General features: G+C 48.9%; 1 protein-coding gene across 8 annotated transcripts; it reads left to right on the forward strand.

Annotated features, from left to right (window-relative positions):
- Positions 1 to 11,362: 11,362 nt before the first annotated feature.
- Positions 11,363 to 25,055, forward strand: dlk2 (delta-like 2 homolog (Drosophila)). Of its 8 annotated transcripts, XM_036126340.1 has the most exons (7): positions 11,365 to 11,531; positions 15,286 to 15,379; positions 18,049 to 18,156; positions 20,721 to 20,778; positions 22,853 to 22,983; positions 23,070 to 23,214; positions 23,798 to 25,055. In XM_036126340.1, the coding sequence occupies exons 3-7, from the start codon at positions 18,072 to 18,074 to the stop codon at positions 24,486 to 24,488; spliced, it is 1,110 nt and encodes a 369-aa protein (XP_035982233.1). In that variant the 5' UTR covers positions 11,365 to 11,531; positions 15,286 to 15,379; positions 18,049 to 18,071; the 3' UTR covers positions 24,489 to 25,055. The 8 variants fall into 8 exon arrangements, with proteins under 8 accessions (XP_035982232.1, XP_035982233.1, XP_035982227.1 ...); XM_036126339.1 differs by lacking the exon at positions 15,286 to 15,379 and having other exon boundaries at positions 11,363 to 11,531; XM_036126334.1 differs by lacking the exon at positions 11,365 to 11,531 and having other exon boundaries at positions 14,696 to 15,379.
- Positions 25,056 to 25,500: the final 445 nt, after the last annotated feature.

Here is a 25,500-nt window from a genome sequence, read left to right on the forward strand (position 1 = left end):
TTCTGACCCACAGAACCTTGATCCGGGTCGGTTCTGACCCACAGAACCTTAATCCGGTCCGGTTCTGACCCACAGAACCTTAATCCGGTCCGGTTCTGACCCACAGAACCTTGATCCGGTCCGGTTCTGACCCACAGAACCTTAATCCGGCTCGGTTCTGACCCACAGAACCTTGATCCGGTGTCTGACATTAATGGATAAACATGGCGGCAAAAATAATCCGGAACAAAAATGTTTAATATGAGAGACGAAATAAAGATAATTATGCAAAGAATTTACAGACAGAGCATTCATCCATCCATCCATCCATTCATCCATCCATCCATTCATCCATCCATCCATTAATCCATCCATCCATCATTCATCCATCCATCAATCCTTCATCCATCCATACATCACCCTTCATCCATCCATCAATCTTTCATCCATCCATCATTCATCCATCCATCCATTAATCCATCCATCCATCATTCATCCATTCATCCATCATTCATCCATCCATCAATCCATCACCCATCATTCATCCATCCATCCATCCATCTATCCATCCATCATCCATCATCCATCAATCCATCCATCCATCATCCACCCATCATTAATCCATCCATCCATCATCCATCCATCCTTCATCCATCCATCACCCATCATTCATCCATCATCCATCCGTCCATCCATCATCCATCCATCATCCATCCATCATCCATCCATCATTCATCCATCCATCCATCATCCATCCATCCATCACCCATCATTCATCCATCCATCCATCCTTCATCCATCCATCCATCCTTCATCCATCCTTCATCCACTTAATCCATCCTTCATACATCCTCCATCATCCATCCATCATCCATTATTCATCTATCATCCATCATCCATCAATCCATCCATCCATCATCCACCCATCATTAATCCATCCATCATTCATCCATCCATCCATCATCCATCCATCCTTCATCCATCCATCCATCACCCATCATTCATCCATCCATCCATCCCTCATCCATCCATCCATCCTTCATCCATCCTTCATCCACTTAATCCATCCATCATCCATCCATCATCCATTATTCATCCATCATCCATCCATCATTCATCCATCCATCATCCATCATCCATCCATCCATCATTCATCCATCATCCATCCATCCATCCATCATTCATCCATCCATCATTCATCCATCCATCATCCATCCATCATTCATCCATCCATCCATCACCCATCATCCATCCATCATCCATCATCCATCCATCAATTATCCATCCATCATTAATCCATCAATCCATCACCCATCATCCATCCATCATCCATCCATCATTCATCCATCCATCCATCACCCATCATCCATCCATCATCCATCCATCATTCATCCATCCATCATTAATCCATCCATCCATCATTCATCAATCCATCCATCCATCATCCACCCATCATTTATCCATCCATCCATCATCCATCCATCCTTCATCCATCCATCCATCACCCATCATTCATCATTCATCCATCATCCATCCGTCCATCCATCATCCATCATCCATCCATCATCCATCCATCATTCATCCATCCATCATTAATCCATCCATCCATCATTCATCCATCTATCCATCCATCCATCCATCACCCATCATTCATCCATCCATCATTAATCCATCCATCCATCTATCCATCCATCATTCATCCATCCATCATTAATCCATCCATCCATCATTCATCCATCAATCCATCCATCCATCATCCATCCATCATCTATCCATCATCCATCATTCATCCATCATCTATCATCCATCCATCATTCATCCATCCATCCATCACCCATCATTCATCCATCCATCCATCCATCCTTCATCCATCCATCCATCCTTCATCCATCCTTCATCCACTTAATCCATCCATCATCCATCCATCATCCATTATTCATCCATCATCCATCCATCATTCATCCATCCATCATCCATCATCCATCCATCCATCATTCATCCATCATCCATCCATCCATCCATCATTCATCCATCCATCATCCATCCATCATTCATCCATCCATCCATCACCCATCATCCATCCATCATCCATCATCCATCCATCAATTATCCATCCATCATTAATCCATCAATCCATCACCCATCATCCATCCATCATCCATCCATCATTCATCCATCCATCCATCACCCATCATTCATCCATCATCCATCCATCATTCATCCATCCATCATTAATCCATCCATCCATCATTCATCAATCCATCCATCCATCATCCACCCATCATTTATCCATCCATCCATCATCCATCCATCCTTCATCCATCCATCCATCACCCATCATTCATCATTCATCCATCATCCATCCGTCCATCCATCATCCATCATCCATCCATCATCCATCCATCATTCATCCATCCATCATTAATCCATCCATCCATCATTCATCCATCTATCCATCCATCCATCCATCACCCATCATTCATCCATCCATCATTAATCCATCCATCCATCTATCCATCCATCATTCATCCATCCATCATTAATCCATCCATCCATCATTCATCCATCAATCCATCCATCCATCATCCATCCATCATCTATCCATCATCCATCATTCATCCATCATCCATCCATCCATCATTCATCCATCCATCCATCATCTACCCATCATAAATCCATCCATCATTCATCCATCCATCATTCATCCATCATCCATCCATCCATCCATCCTTACATCACCCTTCATCCATCCATCAATCCATCACCCATCATTCATCCATCCATCCATCCTTCATCCATCTATCCATCCATCATCCATCAATCCATCCATCCATCATCCACCCATCATTAATCCATCCATCCATCATCCATCCATCCTTCATCCATCCATCCATCACCCATCATTCATCATTCATCCATCATCCATCCGTCCATCCATCATCCATCCATCATCCATCCATCATCCATCCATCATTCATCCATCCATCATTAATCCATCCATCCATCATTCATCCATCTATCATCAATCATCCATCAATCCATCCATCCATCATCCACCCATCATTAATCCATCCATCATTCATCCATCCATCCATCATCCATCCATCCTTCATCCATCCATCCATCACCCATCATTCATCCATCCATCCATCCTTCATCCATCCATCCATCCTTCATCCATCCTTCATCCACTTAATCCATCCTTCATACATCCTCCATCATCCATCCATCATCCATTATTCATCCATCATCCATCCATCCATCATTCATCCATCCATCATCCATCCATCCATCATTCATCCATCATCCATCCATCCATCATTCATCCATCCATCATTCATCCATCCATCATCCATCCATCATTCATCCATCCATCCATCACCCATCATCCATCCATCATCCATCATCCATCCATCATTCATCCATCCATCATTAATCCATCAATCCATCACCCATCATCCATCCATCATCCATCCATCATTCATCCATCCATCCATCACCCATCATCCATCCATCATTCATCCATCCATCATTAATCCATCCATCCATCATTCATCAATCCATCCATCATCATCATCCATCCATCATCCATCCATCCATCATCTACCCATCATAAATCCATCCATCATTCATCCATCCATCATTCATCCATCATTCATCCATCCATCATCCCTCCATCATCCCTCCATCCATCCATCCATCATCCATCATTAATCCATCCATCATCCCTCCATCATCCCTCCATCCATCCCTCCATCATCCCTCCATCCATTTCTTATCTTTTATGGAGCCATCAGGCTCACATCAGCGTGTCTCTAACCCTAACAAAGTATTTTCTGTCACATTCACAGTTACTTTATCACAGCAACGTTTTCCGTGTAGATTTAGTGAAAGATGTTTAAATGTCAGTTAAAAGTTAAAAAATGTGATTATCATTGTCTGTGATCGTCCATGTCCAGTGGATTATAAGAAATATAGCATCAGCCTGAAATATAGATCTAGCTCAGCAGGAACGGGTTCTCACCTGGACTCAACGGAACATTTACTGATCCTTCCCTAAATAAACGTCCAGTTCTCTCATATTTACTAAAAAAGGGAATAGTGAGTATTATTATTATCATTATTATTATTATTATTATTATTATTATTATTATTATTATTATTGTGTCTGTGCTGCTGGTGACAGACGGGACGCAGGAAGCAGCTTTCCTTTCTAACCTGTACATTCTTTATTAACCTTTTTACACGTGTCTTCCTCCACGTCGCTCAGAGGTGTTCTCTGGACGTTCTGCGTTCTCTGGACGTTCTGTGTTCTCTGGACGTTCTGCGTTCTCTGGACGTTTCGTGTTCTCTGGACGTTCTGCGCTCTCTGGACGTTCTGGACGGGTTCTGGGGACACGCCTGCAGACAGAACTCAGTGTTCTCTGGACGTTCTGGACGGGTTCTGGGGACACGCCTGCAGACAGAACTCAGGTTCTCTGGACGTTCTGGACGGGTTCTGAGGACACGCCTGCAGACAGAACTCAGTGTTCTCTGGACGTTCTGGACGGGTTCTGGGGACACGCCTGCAGACAGAACTCTGCGTTCTCTGGACGTTCTGGACGGGTTCTGGGGACACGCCTGCAGACAGAACTCAGGTTCTCTGGCCTTCTGGACGGGTTCTGAGGACACGCCTGCAGACAGAACTCAGTGTTCTCTGGCCTTCTGGACGGGTTCTGGGGACACGCCTGCAGACAGAACTCTGCGTTCTCTGGACGTTCTGGACGGGTTCTGGGGACACGCCTGCAGACAGAACTCAGGTTCTCTGGCCTTCTGGACGGGTTCTGAGGACACGCCTGCAGACAGAACTCAGTGTTCTCTGGACGTTCTGCGTTCTCTGGACGTTCTGGACGGGTTCTGGGGACACGCCTGCAGACAGAACTCAGTGTTCTCTGGCCTTCTGGACGGGTTCTGGGGACACGCCTGCAGACAGAACTCAGGTTCTCCCCACCAGGAGCGGCTGCAGATCTGGTGAGCAGCAGCGTTCCTGACTTGATGTCAGGTTTCATCATCCTGCCTCCTTTGTGTCTGAGCCGCAGCGTCCCACTTTCTCCTGCAGGATCATTAAACTTTCATCCCTCTAAAGTCTTTCAGGGGAGACGTCACATTGTTTCAAAGACGCGGGGACTCTCTGAGGACTTGGACGTGTCTGAGCAGGGTTTATCAGAAAATACTCACTTCCTGTGATGGGGTGAAAGCACTCATACCAAGATGGAGAACAGGCTGCTTTGCATTTCAAACATCCTCCCTGTCTGTCCCAGTGTCCTCAGAGGACAGACCGGGAGACGTCCCAGGACTCCAGAACTGTCCTCACAGCACAGAATCCCGCCCACAGACGACTAAAACCTGCAGAAACGTCCTCCTGATGACATTTCTGACGGTGTTTGGGTTGTGGACAGCTCAGCGTCTCTCATCTGTCCTCTGCTGTGGGTATTTGGGGTTCTATCGCTGTTCTGGACCATAAATGAGGACGTCCATCATAAAGACATCAGCTGGTGGAAACGGATGATCTGTAGAAAAACAAGACGAGCTCCATCAGATCACATGACGCCGCTCACAGCAGCTGCTGGACAGATTATCGTGTCCCTGCTGGACAGAGAGATGAAGACAATGTCCAGCTGCTCGAAAACAATGCAGACCCCCACCCCACCCCGTGCTGTGATACGTCAGCTATGGGACTGATGGAAGTAACGGGAGGAATGGAGAACATTCAGTAGATTTTATTCCTGCAGCTGCTGCTGTCTGTCTGAAGCAGGTCAGCAGGAGGACAGGTGTGATGGACCTGAAGGCGTTCTGCAGAACCGCTGTGGACCTCAGAGCTCCCACCTGAGCCCCTCAGTCCTTAGCTCTGGTAACGACAGGACGAGTAGTTAGCTCTGGTAACGACAGGACGGGTAATTAGCTCTGGTAACGACAGGACGAGTAATTAGTTCTGGTAACGACAGGACGGGTAGTTAGCTCTGGTAACGACAGGACGAGTAATTAGCTCTGGTAACGACAGGACGGGTAATTAGCTCTGGTAACGACAGGACGGGTAGTTAGCTCTGGTAACAACAGGACGGGTAGTTAGCTCTGGTAACGACAGGACGGGTAATTAGCTCTGGTAATGACAGGACGGGTAGTTAGCTCTGGTAATGACAGGACGGGTAATTAGCTCTGGTAACGACAGGACGGGTAATCAGCTCTGGTAATGACAGGACGGGTAGTTAGTTCTGGTAACGACAGGACGGGTAGTTAGCTCTGGTAACGACAGGATGGGTAATTAGCTCTGATAACGACAGGACGGGTAGTTAGTTCTGGTAACGACAGGACGGGTAATTAGCTCTGGTAACGACAGGACGAGTAATTAGCTCTGGTAACGACAGGACGAGTAATTAGCTCTGGTAACGACAGGACGGGTAGTTAGTTCTGGTAACGACAGGACGGGTAGTTAGCTCTGGTAACGACAGGACGGGTAATTAGCTCTGATAACGACAGGACGGGTAGTTAGTTCTGGTAACGACAGGACGGGTAGTTAGTTCTGGTAACGACAGGACGGGTAATTAGCTCTGGTAACGACAGGACGGGTAATTAGCTCTGGTAACGACAGGACGGGTAGTTAGCTCTGGTAACGACAGGACGGGTAGTTAGCTCTGGTAACGACAGGACGAGTAATTAGCTCTGGTAACGACAGGACGGGTAGTTAGCTCTGGTAACGACAGGACGGGTAGTTAGCTCTGGTAACGACAGGACGGGTAATTAGCTCTGGTAACGACAGGACGGGTAGTTAGCTCTGGTAACGACAGGACGGGTAGTTAGCTCTGGTAACGACAGGACGAGTAATTAGCTCTGGTAACGACAGGACGGGTAGTTAGTTCTGGTAACGACAGGACGGGTAGTTAGCTCTGGTAACGACAGGACGGGTAATTAGCTCTGGTAACGACAGGACGGGTAGTTAGCTCTGGTAACGACAGGACGGGTAGTTAGCTCTGGTAACGACAGGACGGGTAGTTAGCTCTGGTAACGACAGGACGAGTAATTAGCTCTGGTAACGACAGGACGGGTAGTTAGCTCTGGTAACGACAGGACGAGTAATTAGCTCTGGTAACGACAGGACGGGTAGTTAGTTCTGGTAACGACAGGACGGGTAGTTAGCTCTGGTAACGACAGGACGGGTAATTAGCTCTGATAACGACAGGACGGGTAGTTAGTTCTGGTAACGACAGGACGGGTAGTTAGTTCTGGTAACGACAGGACGGGTAATTAGCTCTGGTAACGACAGGACGAGTAATTAGCTCTGGTAACGACAGGACGGGTAATTAGCTCTGGTAACGACAGGACGGGTAGTTAGCTCTGGTAACAACAGGACGGGTAGTTAGCTCTGGTAACGACAGGACGGGTAATTAGCTCTGGTAATGACAGGACGGGTAGTTAGCTCTGGTAATGACAGGACGGGTAATTAGCTCTGGTAACGACAGGACGGGTAATCAGCTCTGGTAATGACAGGACGGGTAGTTAGTTCTGGTAACGACAGGACGGGTAGTTAGCTCTGGTAACGACAGGACGGGTAATTAGCTCTGATAACGACAGGACGGGTAGTTAGTTCTGGTAACGACAGGACGGGTAGTTAGTTCTGGTAACGACAGGACGGGTAATTAGCTCTGGTAACGACAGGACGAGTAATTAGCTCTGGTAACGACAGGACGAGTAATTAGCTCTGGTAACGACAGGACGGGTAGTTAGTTCTGGTAACGACAGGACGGGTAGTTAGCTCTGGTAACGACAGGACGGGTAATTAGCTCTGATAACGACAGGACGGGTAGTTAGTTCTGGTAACGACAGGACGGGTAGTTAGTTCTGGTAACGACAGGACGGGTAATTAGCTCTGGTAACGACAGGACGAGTAATTAGCTCTGGTAACGACAGGACGGGTAATTAGCTCTGGTAACGACAGGACGGGTAGTTAGTTCTGGTAACGACAGGACGGGTAGTTAGCTCTGGTAACGACAGGACGGGTAATTAGCTCTGATAACGACAGGACGGGTAGTTAGTTCTGGTAACGACAGGACGGGTAATTAGCTCTGGTAACGACAGGACGAGTAATTAGCTCTGGTAACGACAGGACGGGTAATTAGCTCTGGTAACGACAGGACGGGTAGTTAGCTCTGGTAACAACAGGACGGGTAGTTAGCTCTGGTAACGACAGGACGGGTAATTAGCTCTGGTAATGACAGGACGGGTAGTTAGCTCTGGTAATGACAGGACGGGTAATTAGCTCTGGTAACGACAGGACGGGTAATCAGCTCTGGTAATGACAGGACGGGTAGTTAGCTCTGGTAACGACAGGATGAGTAATTAGCTCTGGTAACGACAGGACGGGTAATCAGCTCTGGTAACGACAGGACGGGTAGTTAGCTCTGGTAACGACAGGATGAGTAGTCAGCTCTGGTAACAACAGGACGGGTAGTTAGCTCTGGTAACGACAGGACGGGTAATTAGCTCTGGTAACGACAGGACGAGTAATTAGCTCTGGTAACGACAGGACGGGTAATTAGCTCTGGTAACGACAGGACGGGTAGTTAGCTCTGGTAACAACAGGACGGGTAGTTAGCTCTGGTAACGACAGGACGGGTAATTAGCTCTGGTAATGACAGGACGGGTAGTTAGCTCTGGTAATGACAGGACGGGTAATTAGCTCTGGTAACGACAGGACGGGTAATCAGCTCTGGTAATGACAGGACGGGTAGTTAGCTCTGGTAACGACAGGATGAGTAATTAGCTCTGGTAACGACAGGACGGGTAATCAGCTCTGGTAACGACAGGACGGGTAGTTAGCTCTGGTAACGACAGGATGAGTAGTCAGCTCTGGTAACAACAGGACGGGTAGTTAGCTCTGGTAACGACAGGACGGGTAATTAGCTCTGGTAACGACAGAAACGTGGAAAAGCATTCTGAGCATCCTTTAGTAGATCATTATGCGTTTATTTCTGAATGTGTTGAATCTCACTTAAAATCCAGAAAAGGAAAACTGTCCAATTATTTCACGTCTTCACAAAGATCAGCTGTCAAACTAAAATGGACCAAAACAAACCGGAACGTTTTGGACTTAGAAACGGTTTAACAACCACACTAAGCTCAAGCAGCTCCAGAACCTCTCACAGAACCCATCAGAACCAGGCTCCTGTCTCTGAGGTTATCTAAATTGATCTGCTGACATGGAGGAACAGAGACAGCAGGGACAGACAGAGGACACGCCAGCGGGACAGAGTGGGACAAGGAAAGGAATCAAGAACAAGGAGGCAGAGGAGGAAACAAAGACAAAGGCTGTCATGGAGGAAATATGTGGGGCCAGATTCTCCCATTTAAACTTGGCAGGAGCTGGGGGGGGGGGGGGGGGGGGCTCAGCTGCTGTGGGGAGGGAGGGGTCAAGGCTTCCCCCCCATTCTCTGCCTGGATAAACAGAGCTCCATTGTGAGCCAGGTGGTCTGAGACGCTCTCAGTTTAGAGCAGAGGAATCTCCCAGCTGTTCCTGCTAGACTTCATCCAGCAGGTTAGACCTTCATCAAGCGCTCAACACCCCCAACAACACCCCCCTTTCCCCCACCGCCACCCGCGGTCACATTTAGAACAACCTTACCTTTTTTGACCAGGAAACACGCCGCAGAGGACGTCATGGATCAGTCCTGCTAAACGGCACAACAGCGCCATCTACTGTTTGGTCTGCAGTCAACGGCCGTACTGCGCTGAGTTAATATAGCTGTGAATGTCTATAGATGAATAATATTAATAAACTCTAGAAGGAGCATAAAACATAATGTAACTGTAGTTTGAAAAAGTCAGTGTGGCCCAGAACTAAAGTGGTTCAGAACGTTCCTGTCAGGATGAGAAGCTCTTCTGGTGCTCCTCCTTCATGTGGGATCCCACAGGGCTCCGTTCCTGGCCCTTTTATTTATTTATCAGCTGCAGCCTGGAGTTATTGGAGCCAGCACCAGTTATCCTCCGCTACGCTGACGATGTTCAGATCTACTGGTGCTGTCAGACAGTGGTTAGCTGGGGGTTTGGTTAAATGAACAGAACCCTGAATGTATTTAGTTAAAAATGTAAGGGTAATGTTTTACATTTAAAGCTGTAATTGACTCTATGTCAGTGTCTAAGAGCCTAAACCACCTTCAGCTTGTCCAGAAAGCCGCCCCATCACCCTGTTTAGAGTCTTTGCTCTGGCTTCCTGTCCATTTTACAAATGATGTTGAACTTTGTTCGTTTTTAACGCCTTGGACCTCTTATTTATCTGAACCTGTGTGTGTGTGGCGGTTCTGAGAGGTCCAGTCCGTTTCTGCTGGACGATCCAGGCACTGAGCTGGAGGTGGCCGGGCCTTTCCTGCCGGAACCACTCTGGACCTGAACTATTTAAAGGCAGATTAACGTGTTCAGAAAGGCTCATAATGTTTCCTTAGCACATTAACTCAAGTATTTTGTTTTCTGTGTTTTTATGATTTTATTGTTATGAGCTTTGATCTCCTTGTTTGGATGTTTTAAAGCTCTTTAAAATCTGAAAATGAAATCCATCGTGTCTGAACCAAAGTGATCTGTTTCAGTGACCAAGCTGGACCATCTCTGTATCATGTTGGATATATTAAGGTTCTGGAGGAGGGTCAGAACCATTTACCAAACTAAATGGTACAAATGAGGTTCTGCAGGTCCAGTATGTTCTTCTAATCATTAGATGGACGATGGTTCCTGTAGAAGTTGTTCCACAGTTAGTGAGGGAACCAATCCACAGGTTCTGCGTGTGGACCTGATGTTCTCCTGGAGACCTTTAGAGAATGACATTCAGGATAAAACCAGAACTCAGCGTCTGATCTGAACACGGTACTTCAGGCGGTTTATGACCCGTTCTGCTGATAGCAGAGAACGTCTGGAACCAGTCCCTCGTACCCGGCCTATGGGGCTGCAGGGATCTTGTTTTGGAGCAGGTCGGCTGTCAGGATCAATTGTCTGTAAGTTCCTGAAAAACATTTAGAGGCGGCGCTGGGTTCCAGCCCAGACGAGTCTGAGCCTGCCGGCACGCCAGGCAGCTGCTGGTCTGCAGGCAGATGTGAAGCCGCTGCGCTCTGGGACCCTCACCGCGAAGCTTTGGCTGCTCAGGATGTTAGCAACAGTGTTCAGCACACAGGAAGACAGCTGGGGGGGGGGGGGGGGGGCAGAAGGTGCTAAAGGAAAACAGAGAGTGTTAATGAGTCCAATCAACACCAGACTTCACCTGAGAGAAAACTGAACATCCTCTGATTCAACACGCTCTGAGCCTGACTCCTCCCGCCTGTCAGGGTCGCACCCATCTGGGGGGGGGTTGGGGGGGGGGGGGGGGGGGGCGGAGCGCCGCCTGCTCCCTGTTTGCTGCAGCCTGGGGACAAGGCAGACGTAGAGAGGAAACCTGCGAGGAGCAGCATGTGTGCGTCACACAGGGAGAACAGGAGCTGGCTGCCAGCGGTGGATGCAGGTTTTCACAGCGGCAGGAAGGACAGCTCAGGCTAAAGGTAAGAAGTCTCCTTCAGGTGAAGGTAAGGAGTCTCCTCTGCTTCAGCTGAAGGTAAGGAGTCTCCTCTGCTTCAGCTGAAGGTAAGGAGTCTCCTCTGCTTCAGGTAAAGGTAAGGAGTCTCTGCTTCAGGTAAAGGTAAGGAGTCTCCTCTGCTTCAGCTGAAGGTAAGAAGTCTCCTTCAGCTGAAGGTAAGGAGTCTCTGCTTCAGCTGAAGGTAAGGAGTCTCCTCTGCTTCAGCTGAAGATAAGGAGTCTCTGCTTCAGGTGAAGGTAAGAAGTCTCCTTCAGGTGAAGGTAAGGAGTCTCCTTCAGGTGAAGGTAAGAAGTCTCCTTCAGGTGAAGGTAAGGAGTCTCCTTCAGGTGAAGGTAAGGAGTCTCCTTCAGGTGAAGGTAGTCTCCTCTGCTTCAGGTGAAGGTAAGGAGTCTCCTTCAGGTGAAGGTAGTCTCCTCTGCTTCAGGTGAAGGTAAGGAGTCTCCTTCAGCTGAAGGTAAGGAGTCTCCTCTGCTTCAGCTGAAGGTAAGGAGTCTCCTCTGCTTCAGCTGAAGGTAAGGAGTCTCCTCTGCTTCAGCTGAAGGTAAGGAGTCTCTGCTTCAGCTGAAGATAAGGAGTCTCCTCTGCTTCAGGTGAAGGTAAGGAGTCTCCTTCAGGTGTCCTCAGGTGCGCGCTGCTCCTGCTGGGCAGGAGCAGCGCTGTCAGGGCAGCAAACACCTCACACCAGTGATTCAGAGCTCCGCAGAAACAGGCAATAGCTGGGTAGTGAGTACAGGAAGCCTAGCTTTAGCATAGCTCAGATGATAGCATGCTAGCTCAGATGATAGGTGTCAGGGCAGCTTTCACGCCTCAGGCCATGTAAAAGCAGCTCACAGGTTCTACACCCACAGGCGTGGCTTAACTCTGACTTACACGTTTTAATCTAACTTCCTCCACTCCGAGGGTTAGGGACAGGACCTCTGAATCTTCTCTCAGCATCTCGCTGTGACCTTTTAAACCCTGTAAAGGTAATAATGTGTTTTTATCACCTGAGCTTCAGTCTGGTTGGATGATGGAAGTGGGCGGGGCTTAATAAATGGCTTTTAAACTTAAACAAAATCACAGAATCTCAGCTTTGACAGGCTCTCATGACACTAAGACAGCTGCGTGTGTGTGTGTGTGTGTGTGTGTGTGTGTGTGTGTGTGTGTGTGTGTGTGGGGGGGGGGGGGGGGGGGGCAGTCTGCAGCAAACACCCAAAGCCTCATGATAAACACATCTCACCATGTCTGATGAAAACATGTTCTCTACGGTTACGATGTTCACTGACGTTCTGTCCAAACATCCAGACCTCCAGTCCAGCAGGGGGCGCTGTGGTGCTGGAGGCTGTTTGTGTCTTAGTATCTATCCGTGTTTCCATTGCATGACTTAGAAGCTCTGTCCAAAATGTTCTAATAACAGCTCCTAGCTCCTAGCTCCTGGTCCTACTTCCTACCTCCTACCTCCTACTTCCTGTTCAGCTCTACACATGATTTAGTTAATTTTGTGCTCAAGTAATGTCCCCCAAAGGATTGTGGGATTCCTTATAGCTCCTTAGCGCTGGTAAGGGACGTTGTGAGGTTCCTAGGCTAAAGGAGTTATGAGAGGAAGCATCCAGGCTCCTTTCCTGCCTCCTTCCTCCCTGACTGACCTATTCAGACCCTCTGACCATGGAGACCGCTGACATACTAAGGAGTCCTGTCCAGACGTTTTCAGACCCCCCCCCCACCCGTTGCTGTTAAATGTTTAAACCCATTAAACCCACTGACTGTTTCACTGGGTTAGCGGCGTGTGCTCTAGCTGTTAGACTCCATGAAACTGCTGCCACCTGTTGACCTGGATGTATAACAACAGGAACACAAGCGGAAATCTAGGCCTCATGCAAATTGTAGCTGAAACATCCTGCAGTGGTTCTGCAGTGTTCTGTAGCGGATCGCACACACTGATCGCACACACTGAGCACACCGTCCTAAATTATCCACCACTTCAGGTGGATAATTTAGGACGGTGTGCTGACAGAATCAGAGCCACGCTGAACATGAGTTCTTCAGAATCAGCATCCTGGATGAAAACAGGTCAGAACCTGCGACGTAGCCCTGTGGAGCTCCGCATTAGTCCTGGTTCTTGTTTCTGATTGGTCAGAAGTGCTTCCTGTGCAGCGCTTTCAGCCAAAGCAGCAGGTTTGAGTTTCACCACCAGGAGCCCGCTGTGAAGCAGGTGACATCATCCTGGGAAAGTGTCGGCAGTAAATCCTGCCGTCTGGATATAAACGTGCCGGATCACCTTTCAGGTGATGTGACTGGGATTCATGCCTCTGCTGCTCTTCAGCTTTACCTAATGTCAAATACAGCTGCTGCAGGTTCAGGTTTCTGGCTCCCCGCTGATGAGACCAGACCAGGTTCTGACCCGTAAAAGGTTCAGTCTGCTGCGGATCCAGAGGATCTAAGCTGACCCACAGATTCAGAGTCAGTTCAGGTTCCAGAAGCTTTGCTTCCTCACATGGCTGAAGCACAGGAAGGAGCACTGGAGGCGCCGGGCCGGCCACAGTCCACTGCGTAGCTGCAGGACGGACCAACCGGACCTTAGTGGATCAGGTCTCCTGCTGCTGGTAAAGGTTCTGCTGCAGAACGTAGACTTTATGGAAAGCCATTTAGGGCGATAATAGTGTGCTGTTCGGTTCAACAACACTGCGTGTTCAGTAGATCCTCAGCAGACGTTTGGTACCACCACGGCCCGTTTCCACCAGAACCCTCAGACTAAAAGCAGCTCTCAGTCATTTTAGGGAAAATCTTTTTCTCAGAATCAGACAGAGTTCTTCACAAAGCGTCCTCGTCCTTCAGAGCTCCTGAAGTGAAACCGCAGCGAGGAGGACGTCAGCGAGCCTAAAGCCTCCAGAGACGTGAATCTGCCACTGGAGGACGCTCTGGCCTCCGTAGAAAACCACGTTTCCAGTGGCTGTTTCCAGTGGCAGGTTCCTGCAGTGGCAGGTTCCAGTGGCAGGTTCCAGTGGCAGGATCCAGTGGCAGGTTCCTACAGTGGCAGGTTCCAGTGGCAGGTTCCAGTGGCAGTTTCCTGCAGTGGCAGGTTCCAGTGGCAGGTTCCTGCAGTGGCAGGTTCAAGTGGCAGGTTCCAGTGGCAGTTTCCTGCAGTGGCAGGTTCCAGTGGCAGGTTCCAGTGGCAGGTTCCTGCAGTGGCAGGTTCCAGTGGCAGATTCCAGTGGCAGGTTCCAGTGGCAGATTCCAGTGGCAGATTCCTGCAGTGGCAGGTTCCAGTGGCAGGTTCCAGTGGCAGATTCCAGTGGCAGATTCCTGCAGCTGTGGCGGTGGGAAGGACCAGCAGCACGTCTGATGAGCTAGCTGAGCGCCTGGAGACGGTCCCTCACCTGCAGGTACACCCTACCTGCAGGTGAGGGACCGTCTCCAGGCAGACGTTTGGCTCTTTAAGGCCTGCTGGTCCTGGTGAAGCGCCTGATTCTCTGCGCTCTGATTGGCCGGTGCAGACGGCGTGTGTTTGGTGAAGGCTGCAGGAGAGTCTTCCTCAAAGCGTGAGGATGATGGAGGAGGTCCGCTGTGACTCACCGCCGCTCCACCAAACACCTGTTGCTTTCCCTCCAGCACACTCCCCCATTCTTCTCTGTGCAGAGCAAACAGGCGGGGGGGGGGGGGGGGGGGGGGGGGGGGTCTGTGGTATGCGGGCCACACGAACGCCAGCAGTAATCCAGGCATGTCGCTTCCTGTCTCTGCAGAGCCAGCTCTTCCCTGGAATCCCTGCTTGTTTGCCTGACAGTCGACGGCGTGGGCTCAGAGGAGGAGGAGGAGGAGGAGGAGGAGGAGGAGCAGGTAGATCACATGACCTCAGCAGGAGGTGGATTGCTCTGATTGGTTGTCAGTAATCAGCTTCCAGACATTTTTCCCACAGCACCGACTGACAGGAGGAATCCATCTGTTCCTGCATCTCAGGCTGACACAGAACCCGGTGTAGGAAGAACAGAGGTAGACACAGATGTTCTGGAGAAGCATCTGTGAGTAGCTCAGAGGATCTCCAGATGAGTAGATCCATGAGCTCCCTCACAATCAGGAACCCACTGAAGGACTCTTCAGTGAAGGACTCTTCAGTGAATAACTCTTCAGAGTTTCTCTCTAGATGCATTGTGTGGATCAGAGGCAGCCAGATACGAGCGATCTCTGATCCCTCAGAAGGTTCCCTGAACATCAGCTGACAGAACCTCATGGAGCAGGGATGGTTCTGGAGAACCTTCACCCTGAAGGTCCATAAATACCTCCAAAGCCTTCACTGAGCGGAGAAGAACCTGATGTTCTCCTCAGAGGAGCATCAGCTTCTCATGGCTCAGAGGCTTCTGGAACGGACAATCATGGACCATCATGGGCCATCATGGACCATCATGGACCATCATGGACCAGATGGACAATCATGGACCATCATGGGCCATCATGGACCATCATGGACCATCATGGACCATTATGGACCATCATGGACCAGATGGACCAGATGGACCATCATGGACCAGATGGACCAGATGGACCATCATGGACCAGATGGACCAGATGGACCATCATGGACCATAGGATGTGGACCATCATGGACCATCATGGACCATCATGGACCAGTTTGGACCATCATGGACCAGATGGACCATCATGGACCATCATGGGCCATCATGGACCTTCATGGACCAGATGGACCAGATGGATCGGTTCTCCAGATGTTTGGTGGAGGTTGCACTATGGTCTGTGCTTGGATCATCTCCTCTGATGGGAGCTTTGATGCAGAAAAGTCCAGCTTTGGTTCAGAGAATTTGAGTCTTCATCATGAACAAGACGATGGAAAACCATCTTCCAGAGGCATGTCTCGATGAAGAGGAGGGTACGGCTGGACCTGGCCCAGCACAGAACATTAAAGGGTTTAGGAACCAGAAACGGGTAATGACTCTGGGCTGGTGGAGCCTTGAAGATGATTAGTAGAAACTCCAGGAACTCCTCATGGATCGGGATCCTCCAGGATGGGCCGTGTTGGGAGGAAGGACCATCGGTTGGAATCGTTCTGCTGCCTGACATGCAGGGCTGGAGAGGAACCGTAGATCTGGGCCTCCCTCTGGCAGACCGTTCTGATGTGAAGTTAAGGTTACAGCCACGAGGGTCTGAGCTTCCTGCAGACATGGTGGACCCTGGCAGGTGGAGCTGAAGGAGCCGCCGACTGTCAGCAGCTCGAGTTTCAGCCGTTTGATCTGAGGACAGACTTCAGCTTCACGTCTCAGCTTCACACAGCGACGCCGTAAACCTGCAGAGACGTCTTAAAAAAGCTCCCAGTGGCTCTGGGTTCACCCCGGGACGGAAAGCCGACCCGCAGGCGCCTGGGCTCAGATCGGCCCACAGCGGGGCTGAAACGGGTTCCAGGACCAGAACCAGAACCAGAGCGTCAAAGCATGAGTCCACCTGCTGCACCTGAAGCTCTGTTTGAGGAGACCGGGTCAGTCAGCACCAACCAGAGCATTTTCTGGTCTTCTCCATTTCTATTCAGCAGCCTGAATTCATGGCTGCCAAGCCGTCTGAAGTCAGAACTCCAGCCCGGAGAGCCCAAAGGTCCTCATGGGTTTCTCCAGCATTTGAACAATTTGTGAGTCGCAGTAGAAGAAGTGGGAAATTTCCAGAACCAGAACCAAGCTCAGACATCCTGGCTCAAAGGGAACAAGTGCAACACCTGAGCTACCATGCTAGTGTCTGAGCTAGCATGCTAGTGTCTGAGCTAGCATGCTACCATCTGAGCTAGCATGCTATCATCTGAGCTAGCATGCTACCATCTGAGCTAGCATGCAAGTGTCTGAGCTAACATACTATCATCTGAGCTAGCATGCCATCATCTGTGCTAGCATGCTACCATCTGAGCTAGCATGCCATCATCTGTGCTAGCATGCTATCGTCTGAGCTAGCATGCCATCATCTGAGCTAGCATGCCATCATCTGAGCTATCATTTGAGCTAGCATGCTATCGTCTGATCTAGCATGCTATCATCTGAGCTATCATCTGAGCTAGCATGCTATCGTCTGAGCTAGCATGCTATCATCTGAGCTAGCATGCTATTATCTGAGCTATGCTAAAGCTAGGCTTCCTGTACTCACTACCCAGCTTCTGCCTGTTTCTGCGGAGCTCTGAATCAGCTTCACAGTAAATGTTGCTGCTCATTGCTTTGCTAATGTTAGCTTTTAGCATCACATTAGCTTAGCATGCTAACATGAGCCCAGCTCAACAGGTTTAGAAAAAAGCAAACACCTCACACCAGTCAAGCACGGTGGAGGAGGGCTGGTGATTTGGGGCCACAGGACTGAGTGGACCATCAACTCCTCCGTACACCTCAGTCTGTCCCACAGCAGAAGCCCGGTTCTAACTGGGTCGTCAGCAGAACAATGACCCAAAAGCAGCAGTAGCTCTAGAACTAAACGGCTCTAGAACTCTCCACTTCAGCGTCTCACGTCTCCTCTCTCTGTTGCAGGACGCCGGCTCGCTGCGGTCGACATGGCGGCGGTGCGCGCTGCGGCCGGCCTGCTGCTGCTGAGCTGCTGCCGCCTCGCCATCCTGGCCCCGCCCTGTGCAGGTAAAGGTGGGTCACACACCCAGACCTCAGGTTCCCACTCTGCTGCTGTGACACTCAGTTCATCTGAATAACTGGAGTCATAAAGGCTCCGCCTGCAGCTCGCTAAGCTCTGCAGGTCTCCAGAGAGAGGGACGGGGCCTCTGAGGGCCCGCGGCACAGAGTCAGACTCTAAACTTTAAATTTAAAGGGTTTAAATTTAAACTTAAAAGTGTTTCACCAACGCAGGAGACTAAAACATGTGGTGGTGAGAACAGGTTCCTGCTGTTTCAGCTGCTGAACATCAGAACCGCAGCAGAACGTCTGGGATCAGGAGGAACCTCTGAGAGGTTTTCAGGGGCCCCCAGCGTTGGATCAGAACCTCAGAGAGAATCTGATCCTCTACATCCAGATTTCATGTCTGAACCTGCTGTGGAGGCGAAGCTGCAGCGGAGGACGGCTGGGAACCAATAAAACGTTCCGCCAGGAGAACTCCAGAACATCTGGACCTGACAACTTCCCGGCTTTTCCTTCTCCTGGTGAAGACTGTGAGAGCTGCTCTTCCTCACGCCACTCCTACGTTTCTGGTGTTTGACCTTTGACACGTGACGGGCAGCGGGTCGCGTGGCGGCGGGCAGACGTCCTCGTTTGAGGCGTTCGTCTCACCATTTGTTGTTGCAGCGGCCCGTCTCGGATTACGGAGACGTTCTGGGGTTCTGAAAACAATCCCGCTCCATTCCAGCCGACACCTGATCCGCCGCGGCATCAGCTGCTCCGAGCCGCCACACGGCCAGAGGTCAGAGGTCAGGGTCTAAACATGGAGCCAGCGTTGCAGCCACTAACTCTGTGGCGGGTTCTCTGAACCATGGACAGACAGAACCGGTTCTGCAGCCACTAACTCTCTGACGGGTTCTCAGAACCATGGACAGACAGAACCGGTTCTGCCGGCTTCCTGCTTACAAAAATGCGTTTTTACTGTTAATGAAGATGTTCTACAGACCATCAGCAGAACCACAGCCAGCCGTCACAGACCCAAACGGTTCTGAAGTCTGAAGGAACCAAACAGGAGATGGTTCGGACCTCAGCACCAAGAACCTTCTCAGTTCTTCTGAAACGTGTTTTATTTACAAATCAGCTCTAAATTATTTTTACCACTAAATTTCCATTTAAGCTAAATTCTTGGTTCTGCCTGGACATAACATTAAGGCTGTGGATCGGTCCAGTCCAAGTCCTGACCTGAGTGTGGTACATGTTAGCGTGACGGCTAACAGGGATTAAATAAACTTCCTGAATTAAACTGGGATCAAATAAATTTCCTGAATTAAACTGGGATCAAATAAACTTCTTGAATTAAACTGGGATCAAATAAACTTCCTGAATTAAACTGGGATCAAATAAACTTCCTGATTTAAACTAGGATTAAATAAACATCCTGATTTAAACTGGGATTAAATAAATTTCCTGATTTAAACTGGGATTAAATAACCTTCCTGATTTAAACTGGGATTAAATAAACATCCTGATTTAAACTGGGATTAAATAAACATCCTGATTTAAACTGAGATTAAATAAACATCCTGATTTAAACTGGGCTTAAATAAACATCCTGATTTAAACTGGTATTGAATACATTTCCCGTTTTAAACTGGGATTAAATAAATTTCCCGTTTTAAACTGGGATTAAATAAACATCCAGATTTAAACTGGGATTAAGTAAACATCCAGATTTAAACTGGGACTAAATAAACATCCTGATTTAAATTGGGATTAAATAACCATCCAGATTTAAACTGCGATTAAATAAACTTTCCGTTTTAAACTGGGATTAAATAAACATCCTGATTTAAACTGGGATTAAATAAACATCCTGATTTAAACTGGGACTAAATAAACATCCTGATTGAATACATTATTGAATACATTTCCCGTTTTAAACTGCGATTAAATACACTTCCTGATTTAAACTGGGATTAAATAACCTTCCTGGTTTAAACTGGGATTAAATAAACATCCTGATTTAAACTGAGACTAAATAAACATCCTGATTTAAACTGGGATTAAATAAACATTCTGATTTAAACTGGGATTAAATAAACATCCTGATTTAACCTGAGACTAAATAAACATCCTGATTTAAACTGGGATTAAATAACCTTCCTGATTTAAACTGGGATTAAATAACCTTCCTGGTTTAAACTGGGATTAAATAAACATCCTGATTTAAACTGAGACTAAATAAACATTCTGATTTAAACTGGGATTAAATAAACATCCTCATTTAAACTGGCATTAAAAGGTTTTCAGGCATCTGAGGTTGAAGGAAGCCTGGAAACGTCCCGACTATTTCCTGTGAACTTTAGTCTTCTCTAAAAAATGTCTAAATAAATCTCAGTAATGATTTTGTCGCTGTCCTGAGAACGTTGCAGTGAAGCTCCCTGCATGTTCCTGCTGTTCTCTAGAAGATTGTACCTCCAGTTCCAGAGAGCAGATGAAGCTCTGAGCTGTTTCAGGGTCTCCAGATTAGAAGTGGTCCCTGAATGCCAGTTTAGCTTTACTCTGTCCATCGCCTCTGACCTCTCCCGTTCTTCCTGCAGGAAGCGACTGCAGCTGCAACCTCACCAACAGTCGCTGTGATGAGTTCGGCGTCTGCAGGTAAGACGTGATCAGCACCTGTGGGACAAAGGTCGGGGAGCTGGGATAAAGGCTGCTTCCATGGACAGTCCTGGAAGTCAGACAAATAACTGAAATATAGCTCAGTCTGGTCTAAGTCAGGGAACATCTGATGTTTCTGCTGAGTTTTATGGTTTAAATCTATTAAAGGAACCCAGCCTACCCCAGAGAACCCAACGCTCCTCAGAAAGTGATGAAACTGTAAATCCTCCTGTCTCTGACCCATGTGGATGGACAGCGCCTCAGGCTGAGGGCCATCTGAAGGACTCTGCTTCTCACTGGATGGTTATCACCACCAGGGGGCGGTAGTTCCTTCTGTGCTCTGAGTGTGAGCGGCAGGTAGGGCCTGTTTAAGGTCACCTGTTCAGGTGTGCTGATGAGGAGGACAACAGGGTTCTGCTGGGTGTAGTCTGGACTCCCTGAATGGAAACGTCCAAATTAACGAGACTGTAAAGCAAGTCCAAACCTTTTGGCAGCTGGGCTGAATTTCTCCAGTCAAAAGTTCTCAAAGTCCAAAAAATGGATAATAACGATAAAAAATAACCCAGAAATGATCTTGTGATTTTTTTTACCTGCTTTACAAAATCTGAATTCAATTGAACAAATAATTCAGATTAAAAAAAGGATGTTAAATCACTGCAGAACCAAATTTGCTTTATTTAAAGATGGTCAGCCAGTTTGCTAATTATAATAATAATAATTGAGTATTATATTAATAATTATGAATAATAATTATGTCAGACTAGACTGAAAAAAACTGAATTATTTTTGGTCTCGCAGTATGAGAACAGGATTTATCTTGAAACACTTGCCGTATTTAGATAATTTTAATAAAATATTTGAAAGAATAAAACAGCTTTTAAAGCACAAAAGTTTGCATTTGAGATAAAGTGCTCAGACAGATGTGGTCGTATTTACTATGAAATTAAATAGAACGTAACAAGGTAAATATATTGTGTTGTACCCAACATTTTCATTCATTTTAGCCTAATAGAAATAAAACGTTTCCATCTCCATCAGCCAAATCTTTCCAGTTAACCAAATGCAGTTTTTTTTTTTTGGGGGGGGGGGGGGGGGGTCGGCACAAAGTGCGCTCCAGGGGCCACAATTGGCCCCCGGACCGCACTTTGGACCTGCCTGCTGTAGGAAATAAATGACTCTTATGGTTCTAAGAGGAACACTGGGGAACTTTGCTTGCATGTGAAGACAAAGTGTATCAAACTCACTGAGAATAAACCGGATCGGATCAGAACTAAGCAGTCAGGTGGTTCCTGAGGTGGAACCATCAGGTTCTGGTTCTGGGTGCGGCAGCGGTGGCGCTGATGGAGGAAGGTGGAGGGAGCAGGTTCTCTGCGGTTCTGCTGGAACACGATGACGAGGAGCCGATTAGGTTGTAGGTTCCTGCAGGTTCCTGACGGTTCCTGACGGTTCCTGACGGTTCCTGCAGGTTCCTGACGGTTCCTGACGGTTCCTGACGGTTCCTGCGGCCCGGCCTGAATGCTGTGGGGACTCAGCTCCTGCAGCAGGGCTGACAGGAAGCTCTGCTGGTCTGGTCGGACATTCCTGCTGAAATGTTTTAGTTTCACCTCCATCTGTTTGGTTTTTCAGTCCTGGACGTTCCCATCTCACCATCTCCTGGAGACACCTGTTCTCACCTCTGACACCTGTTCTCACCTCTGACACCTGTTCTCACCTCTGACACCTGTTCTCACCTCTGACACCTGTTCTCACCTCTGTCACCTGTTCTCACCTCTGACACCTGTTCTCACCTCTGACACCTGTTCTCACCTCTGACACCTGTTCTCACCTCTGACTCCTGTTCTCACCTCTGACATCTGTTCTCACCTCTGACACCTGTTCTCACCTCTGTCACCTGTTCTCACCTCTGACACCTGTTCTCACCTCTGACACCTGTTCTCACCTCTGACACCTGTTCTCACCTCTGACTCCTGTTCTCACCTCTGACATCTGTTCTCACCTCTGACACCTGTTCTTACCTCTGACACCTGTTCTCACCTCTAACACCTGTTCTCACCTCCTCCTGCTCTCCTTCCAGGTGTGACCCTGGCTGGGAAGGTGAGCTGTGCGAGCGCTGCGTGACGATGCCCGGCTGCGTGTACGGCTCCTGCCTGCAGCCGTGGCAGTGCACGTGTGAGGCGGGCTGGGGTGGACGGTTCTGCGACAAAGGTAACTGCGGTTCCCTGACTGAGAACAGGTGGAAGGCCTGCGGTCGTCACGTTTGATGACGGCGTCCTGGTTGTGTCTCCCGTCAGACCTCAGCGTGTGCTCTCAGACGCAGCCCTGTCACAACGGCGCCACCTGTCTGCTGGAGGACAGCGGAGACTTCAGGTGTCTGTGTCCACACGGGTTCCACGGTCCGGCTTGTGAGAAGAGGATGGGCCCGTGTCACCAGAGAAGGTGATTGGTGGTCTGACGTCACATGCATCAGGCAGGATTCTGGTTCTTCCCTGACTCGCTTACTGTAAAACGTTACTATAAGACTCCTTAGAGCGACCGGGCCCCTCTGACTCCAGAGGCCTTCTGGGCCACCGTAGCTGTGAACCTCACCAGCTCTGCTGTTATGGAGATCAGCTGTGTTAACTGGGCCCATGGTGCCACTGTAATGCTACGGTGCAGTTCTTTGCATGTTCCTGTGAACGTATTTAGTTCTGCAACATCAGCGCTAAAGCGGTCTCAGTGCTGCCCCCTAGGGTTAAATAGTGGCTGTTGTCCTATTGGTTCAAACGTCAGCCCGGGGACGACCCTCGCCTCCAGAGACACATCTGTGGGGAAACCAGCAGTGGTCGCCCTGGTTGCTCCACGTTTCGGTCACTTTCCCTCACCCTGACCAGCACCGCTCATCGCCACACTCATCGTTTGTGTTTGGGGGCGGAGTCAGGGCATCACACGGGGCGGGTTCCACCTTCAGGGCTAACGTTAGCATGTTTACTGACTTGTTGACACGTGTCTCATGACCCTTGTGGTTCTGCTCTGGTTCCAGGTCTCCCTGTAAAAACGGCGGTCTGTGTGAGGACGCTGACGGTTTCGCGGCAGAGCTGGCGTGCCGCTGCCTGGCCGGCTTCACAGGGTCCCGCTGTGAGACCGACATCGACGACTGTTTGATGGGACCGTGTGCCAGCGGCGCCACCTGCGTGGACGGACTGAACCGCTTCTCGTGCCTCTGCCCGGCGGGATTCACGGGCCGTTTCTGCACCGTCAACACGGACGACTGCATCAGCCAGCCCTGCCTGAACGGCGGCCGCTGCCTGGACCGCGCCGGAGGTTTCTCCTGCCTCTGCCAGGCGGGATTCAGCGGGACCACCTGTGAGACGGCGAGGCCCCCCAACGCCAGCCGGCCCGTCTGGACCACGCCAGGCTGGGACAGCGGGCGCCCCGACAGCAGGAAGGTGAAGGTGACGGTGAAAGAGCGCGGCGCCGCCGGACTCTCAGACCTGCAGCTCATCATCGTGTTGGTCCTGACGGGCGTGACCCTCGGTGCGGTGGCCCTGACCGCCGCCCTGGTCCTGCGGGGCCGCTGCAGGGCCCGTGGCCAACCGGCCTGCTGCTCATCGCCGCCACCGGAAGCTGGAAGCCGCAGCCGGCAGGAGCATGGCGATGCGGCGGAGCATCGGATCAGCTTCCTGAACGTAACAGAACCACAGAAGAAGAAGCTCAACACAGAGGTGATTTAGACTGAACGGCTGCGAGAACAGCGGTCACCGCCTGGACTGTGGTTACATTTAAAACATGGCGACTGGGCCGGACCCGATCAGAACTTTATCCACTGAAGCTTCATACCTTCAGTCAAAACTCAGGAGGAGCAGCGCTGAGCTCCTGACGACGGCGCCGGGTCCAGATTCCAGCTCCGCGGTTCTGGTTCCGTTCAGCTGCTTCCATGAGCAGAACCATGTTGGATCACCTGTGTTACCTTCAGGACCAATACGGTGTAGTTTGCAGTCTGGGTCGCTGAGTTGAGGGAATTTTCTGTAAATACTGTAAAAATATTCCTATTTATTGCTTGTTGTACAGATTTAGTTTAATTACAACAATAAGTTATAATAGTAGGTAAAATGTTAATTAAAACTGTTCCACTTTTTTACTTTGGATCATGAGAATATCGGTTTGTGCGGGACGGATTTTAGCTTTAGATTTTAGAACCACAGCTAACAATCTAAATAATTGTGTGGCAGCCATAATACTCAACATATTTCCAGACTGTAAAGTGAGATAAATATAAAGATTCTCTTCAAATCAAAAAAGTCTTTTGTCCTTTGTCCCCAAATAAATTATTTGAAATTACACTAGCCCATATCTAAATACTATAGTATAAATAGGGACTTATGATCATCCTCTTCTAATACAATATTGATAAGAGATAACAAATTAGTTTGGTAATATTTCCATATTGGTCTCCAGTGTTTGACCATCTCTTCAGTTTCACATGTTTACACCTTTTGTATTTCATTTTCCTCTTCGGCAGTTTCTTCTTCTGAAGCCATCTAAAGAGTTTCAATGATTTTTTCCGTGTCATCTGACCAAAAATGTACCTCCTGAGCTGAATATTAGCTCCTTCTTCTTCAAAAAACAAAAAAAAGCCACGGTCGACTCCTGCTTTAGTTACATCAACAAAAGTGGGCAGGGCTGTTATGTTTTCAGCTGTTGCCTGGGTCAAGAGGGTCAGGACGGTCAAAAGGGTCAGGAAGG

Source organism: Fundulus heteroclitus, chromosome 22 (assembly GCF_011125445.2).
Source record: "Fundulus heteroclitus isolate FHET01 chromosome 22, MU-UCD_Fhet_4.1, whole genome shotgun sequence".
Taxonomy (NCBI): domain Eukaryota; kingdom Metazoa; phylum Chordata; class Actinopteri; order Cyprinodontiformes; family Fundulidae; genus Fundulus; species Fundulus heteroclitus.